General features: G+C 60.4%; 2 protein-coding genes across 2 annotated transcripts in view; both read left to right on the top strand.

The window, feature by feature from the left end:
* Positions 1–5,230, top strand: part of KIRREL2 (kirre like nephrin family adhesion molecule 2) — a 12,478-nt gene extending 7,248 nt beyond the window's left edge. Inside the window, exons 9-14 of the mRNA XM_025192376.1 lie at positions 484–584; positions 946–1,147; positions 1,771–1,881; positions 2,752–2,858; positions 2,941–3,024; positions 4,081–5,230. Of these exons, the coding sequence (XP_025048161.1) occupies positions 484–584; positions 946–1,147; positions 1,771–1,881; positions 2,752–2,858; positions 2,941–3,024; positions 4,081–4,521 (1,046 nt within the window). The 3' untranslated portion in view covers positions 4,522–5,230. The remainder of the gene's footprint in view (positions 1–483; positions 585–945; positions 1,148–1,770; positions 1,882–2,751; positions 2,859–2,940; positions 3,025–4,080) is intronic.
* APLP1 (amyloid beta precursor like protein 1) overlaps positions 4,892–6,152 on the top strand; it is a 19,190-nt gene continuing 17,929 nt past the window's right edge. The window contains 1 exon segment of the mRNA XM_025192375.1: positions 4,892–4,912. Coding sequence (XP_025048160.1) covers positions 4,892–4,912 — 21 coding nt within the window.

The following is a 6,152-nucleotide window of genomic DNA, read 5'->3' as shown; positions in this document are numbered from 1 at the left end:
GAGGAGGGGTGCAGGGCCGGGGGAAAGGAGGAGCCTCCTCTGGGGTGGGACTGGCCTGGAGTGGAGGTGGGGGGTCACAGGCCTTGAGTGGGGGGAGGGGCTGCCTTGGGGGTGGGGCTTAGAGGGGGAGAAGCATGCTCTGTGGGGAGGTAGGAGCATGGTTAAGTATGGGGTCAGGAGTTGGGTGGGACCTGAGGGGCAGGGCTTAGGGAGAGGTGAGTGGGATTTGGGATGAGCCTGGGGGTGGGGCTTAGGAAGGGGGAGGGGCTTGAGGGGGCACAGCTTAGGGGGGCATGTCCTGGGGGTGGGAACACAAGGAATGAGCATGGGGTGGGGCACTTAGAGGGGGGTCTACTGGAGGTGGGGCTTCTCCCGGGTGCGCAGGGATTAAGGGAGCAGGGCATGGGTGCCCCCACCCCGGTTGGGGCGGGGCCTCCGCAGCCTGTGGGGCTTCCTAATTTGGCCCCTACTCTGCCCCGGCAGGCCCGCCCATCATTGAGCTGGACCCGGGGCAGCCAACAGTGCCAGGGGCCTGGGGGCGGCTGGAGTGCGTGGGGGGCAGCTCGCCACCCCCTGACCGCATCGTGAGTCCGGCCACGTGGCCCATGTCTGGGCAGCTGCGGGGAAGGGGGTCCGTGTGTCCCATATCCATGTGTCCGGAGGGGGGCATCCATGTCTACTATGTCCGTGTGTCTGGGGGGTCTTCCGCACATCCCGTGTCTGGGTGTCCGTGTGTCTAGGAGGGACTGGCCACACGTCCTGTGTCCATGTGTGTGGGGGCGGAGGCATCCACCTGTCCCGTGTCCAGGCCGTTTGGTGGGGGGGGTCTCTCTGTTCATGGGGGCCAACCTATGTTTGTCCATGTGGGTGGCATGCGTCCATTGGTCAGGGCTGTGCCCATCTTCCTATGGGCACCAACACACGTCGTTTTTGTGTCTCTGGCAGGCATGGGCGTGGGGCGAGCGGGCAGTGGCACTGGAGGCCGGGCCCGGGCGGTTCGTGGTGGACACAGCACCCTGGGGGCGGGGCCTGCGCTCAGCGCTGCTCATCCAGCCGCTGCGGGACGAGGACTTTGCCCGGCCCTTTAACTGCACTGCCTGGAACCGCCACGGCGCTGCCTCCGCCGCCACCAGCCTGCGCCGCGCTGGTGAGCCCCGCCCCCTGCTCTGCATGGCCACACCCCCCACTTTGCATAATCTGGCCCCACCCTTCACTTCCTATTTGTGGCTCTGCCCCCTTCGCTGTCCTGGTCAGAGAAGCGCCACCCCCTAATCTGCATCGACATGCCCCTAGGCTCTGACACCTGCCCCCTGCTCTGCCTGGCCTCAGCCCCACCCTTTGCTCTTCATAGCTTTGCCAGTAAATCCTGCTCCCTGATCTGCGTAGTTCTACCCTGTTCTGCAGCTTGCCACGCCCCCTCACACTAAGCCCTGCCCCCTGTCCTCTGAGGCCCACTGCCTGTTGTGCATAGCCCCACCCTCTACCATTTATAGCACTAAGTCCTGCCCAACCACTTTGTATAGTCCCGCCCCCTGCTCTGCATAGCCCCACCTCCTGCTCTGCATAACTCTGCCCCATGCTTTACCTAGCCCCACCTCCAGGTGCCTAGCCCCGCCCTTATAATCCACTCCCTCCCCCCACAGCACCTAGCCCCACCCCTTCCAACTAGCTCCACCCCCCACCTCTGCTCCTCAGCCTGCCCTGTTCTATGTGGCTGCTTCCACCAGAGCTGGGCGCATCTCACCCCTGTCTCCTCCCCTGCCACCACAGACGTCCTGCCCATCACGATCATTGGGGCCTCGTCTGCTTCTGCCACCCTGGTGCTGGCCGTGCTGATCGCCGTGGTCTCCGTGTGCTGCCGGCGTCGGTGCTGCCGGAATGGTGAGGCCCCTGCATGGTGACACAGGAGGTCACAGATGTGCCATATGCACGCACAGACATGGCTGAGTGAACTCCCAACACGGGAAAACACGTCTGGGCATGTGCGGAGGCACAGGTCTGACACTGTGTCTGCCCTTACATGTCTGTAAGGCTGAGAACATACCTCCAGCATGTGAGAGCACGTCCGGACACGCGTGGGCACACCCAGCGTGTGCTAACATGACTTGACACATGCAGGAACATGCCTGGACACATGGAGACATGCCCCAGTGTATGGGAACACACCTGGAGATGCATGCGTACACTGCCCAGCACGTGAGAACACAGCTGGACAAACACACCCCAGCACATGAAAACATGCCCATGGGTGTGCACACAGACATTCCTCCCACACACGAGAATGTGCTAGGATGGACACACACGTAATCCCAACCTGGGCGGGCACACACTGACACACTCTAGAGAGGTGACGACACGTATCTCAACATGGGAGAACACACCTGGACACGTGGCTCTGCAACGTGAAGATGAGACAGCGCGCCTGGGTGTCAGCCCCCAGCTGCTCCCTCCACATGTGTGTACACACATGCCTGTGTCCACATGCACCCCAACTTGGGTGAACATGCCTGGGGATCACATATGCCAACAAAGCTATGGGGGGACCCACTCCCTCCTCCATGCATGTGGGAAGCATCACACACCTCTGCCACGCTTCCCCCCAGGCTCAGGCAATTGGTCCATACATAGGTCAGCCCCTCCCCCTACAGCATACATGGTTAACCCCCAAATGGCCAGAAGCTGGGTGGCAGGGGGTGAGGCTCCAGCCTGGGGGGAGGAGCTAACAGCCACGTCCGTCTGTCCATCCCACAGCCCAGAGGGGCACCAAGCTGTCGCCAACGGATGTCCTGGTACAGATCACCTCAGCCGACAGTAGCCCCGGGCGGCCCAGTGAGGACAAGGGGCCTCGGCGGCCTGTGGTGAGTACCCTACCCCGCTCTCCTGCTCCTCCCAATGCCCCCCGCCCCCCAGGACTCACCCCATCACCTACTGCCCCCCTAGGCCACCAGCAGTGAGTCCCCGGCCACCTCCCACACAGAGCACAGCGAGATCCTGGAGGATGACAATGGGAGCCAGGACATTAAGGTGAGCTGCCCTGGCCCCGCCCCCGGAACCACCGGCTCCACCCCATCAGGCCAGGGGGCGGGGCAAGACCACAGGACCCCTCCCCCACAGCCATGGGATTATTCCATCTCCCTCCTGCCCCACGGAGAACCCAGGGAAGGGTCATTCCATCGGCCCCCCTGGGATGAAGCCACCCTGGCCCTGAGGTTCTTGGACAGGCCTCAGCCTTGGCTACTTCCCATCATGCCCTGTGCTCTTGGCTCTCACCGCTTCTCACAGCCCTGGGGCTGATGGCTCAAGATGGCTGCCACAGAGTGATGTTGCCTGCCTTTTGCTCCTTGGGCCCCCAAACGCTGGATCAAGATGGCCACTGTGGGTTCAAGATGGCTGCCCTTGATTCTTAAGCACTCAACTATTGGTTTAAGATGGTCATAGTTGACTACTGGGCTGCCCCCAAGTATTTGTTCAAGATGGTCACCATTGGTTCAAGATGGCTGCTATTAACTCCTAGGCACCCAGTCATTGATTTAAGATGGCTACCATTGGTTTCAGAGGGCCACCATGAACTACTGGGCCCCCAACAGCGGCCACCTTAAACCAGTGGTTGGGGGTTAGGAGTCAATGGTGGTCATAGTGAACCAATGCTTAACTACTAGGCAGTCAATTGGTGGATCTAGATGGCTGCCATTGGTTCAAGATGGCTGCCATTAGCTCTTGGGTATGCATCTGTTGGTTCAAGATGGCCACTGTTTGACTCTTGGGCACCCAACCATTGACTCAAAATGCCCGCCATTGGTTCAGGATGACCACCATGAACTACCAGGTGCCCAACAGTGGCCATCTTGAACCACTGGTTGTGGGGGTCAATGATGGTCATATTGAAACATGGTTGACTACTGGGCATCCATCTACTGGGTCAAGATGGCCACCCTTGGCCCCTGCACTTCCAACCACTGGGTCAAGATGGCCTCCATCTGGACACCGAACTGTTGGGTGAAGATGGCCACTATTGGTTCAAGATGACTGATATTTACTGTAGAGACCTTCAACCATTGGTTTCCCCTCCACCTCTTCCAGGACCCGACTAATGGCTACTACAAGGTTCGAGCCCATGAAGAGCCGCCCCTTGGGCCCAGCAGCTTCTCAGACTACTCACCAGCCCCGCCCACACTCTGTGCCCCGCCCCCTGGCAGCCTCTTCCCGGGCCAGGCCAAGCTGTACGACTATGCCCACCGCTACACCCTGGGGGCACCGGGGTCCTCGCGGACAACCTTTGACCCCCATGAGCGCCTCTTCCCACCAGACGGGGGTTACAGCGGGGGCTACCTCACAGCCCCCTACACCCGGGCCTTCACCAGCTATATCAAGCCAGGAGCCTATGAGAAGGCCGAGAGCGGCTATGAGGCCTCGGACCAGGCTAGCAAGGCCTCGGGCTGCTCCCGCCTCTCCTACACCTCTCTCTCACAGCAGTCAGACTATGGGCGCCCGGCCCACCAGCGTATGCAGACACACGTGTGACACCCGGTGAGGCCCAGTCCCCACCTGGCCAGCGGGGCATGTATACAAAAGCCCGTTGCCAATGGCTGGGGGACAGCATACTTGGTTGATTCAAGATGCCTGCTGTTGACTCTTAAGCCCTTTAGCCATGGATTCAAGGTGGCTGCTATTGAGCCAAGATGGCTGCTGTTGGCTACTGAGACCCCACCCATGGACTCAAGGTGGCTGCCGTTACATGAGCCCTAGCCATCCATTCAAGATGGTTACCATTGAATCAAGATGGCCACCATTGCTACTGGAACCGGCAACCATTGTTTTAAAATGGCCAGCAGCACGACGGGTGGGGATATGAGCTGGTTGGCTGGGGAAAGGGTATGGGAGTGGCTTCAAGATGGCGGACATGATGGGTTCAGTACGGCAGGCGGGCTGAGCACCTGCCTCTGCGCTGCGGAAAGGGAGGATCAGGTAGTTGGTTCAAGAAGCCCTTCTAGCAGACTTCGGGGTGAGCTCCCATTCACTGGCGAAAAAGTGGAGCCATTGTGTTAGACCATGGTCAACGAGATCGGTCCACGAATGCTGACAGCTCAGGGATAACCTTCAGTTGGTCGGGGAAGAAGCTAAGCACCGGTTTCAAGATGGCCGAAGGGGGGGAAGGAGTCAAAATGGCTCCCCCCCCTCCCCCATTGGCTTGGGGATAGGCCCGAGGGGCTAGGACCGGGTGAGTGTCATGGAGAACAGGGAAGGCCCCAGATCCAAGATGGTGTCATAGGTGAACAGGAAATGGGCCTGGTCAGGATGGCAGCTGCGTTGCCTAGCAACCCCAGGCAGCCAATTGGGGGGTTGGGCAGCTCATTAATTTATATGCAATTAAAGAGGAATTAATTAAAAGCTTTAAGGTTACTTCCTGTCATCCCCCCAGTGTGTGAGGTCACTTCCTGTTGTCCCCACCCATTCCTTGGAGGCGGGGCCATCTGTTATCCCCGCCCCTCCCATGGAGGGGATAAAAGGTGGGGCTTCCTTGAGGTCTAGTGTGCCCAGCACCCAGCTGGGACCAGTACAGTTAGGGCACTGGGGGGCTTCCCCTGGGCTCTGTTCTATGCAGCTGTGCTACATAGCTCCACCCCAGAGCTGGCTGCATCCTGGCCCCAGCTCAGACCTCTCTGTGTCGCTGGTTGGTAGAGGCCTAGGTGGGGCTTCAGGCGTCCCAGTAGCTGAACTGGGACCAGTGTGCTGGGTTACTGGGTGGTTTCCCCTCTGCTCTGTTGTATGCAGCTTACATGGTACTCCACCCCAGAGCTGGCTGCATCTTGGGACTTGAAGATGCCTCCCTGTGTTGGGGGCGCCGCGGCTGGAGGAATCTGGGGAGACTCCAGTCCTCCCACTACCCAACTGGAACCAGTCCAGCTGAGTTACTAGTGCTGGGGCTTTCCCTGTGCTGTTCCATGCAGCTGTCATACTCGGCTCCACCCCAGAGCTGGCTGCATCTTGGCCCCAGACATGACCTCTGGGTGCCGCTGGGGGGTGGGGATCCCAGCATGCTTCGCGTTGCCCTCCCTCCCCTCCCCGGGAAGACTGTGCCGACGCCCGGCACGACCCGCGTTGTCCGCCTCTTCTCTCGGGGGCGGGGCTTGGGGATAGGGGCGGGGCTTGGG

Source organism: Alligator sinensis, unplaced genomic scaffold, assembly GCF_000455745.1.
Source record: "Alligator sinensis unplaced genomic scaffold, ASM45574v1 scaffold113_1, whole genome shotgun sequence".
Taxonomy (NCBI): Eukaryota; Metazoa; Chordata; order Crocodylia; family Alligatoridae; genus Alligator; species Alligator sinensis.
The sequence above is the reverse complement of the archived record's forward strand: the minus strand, read 5'-3'. Positions and strand labels throughout refer to the sequence as shown.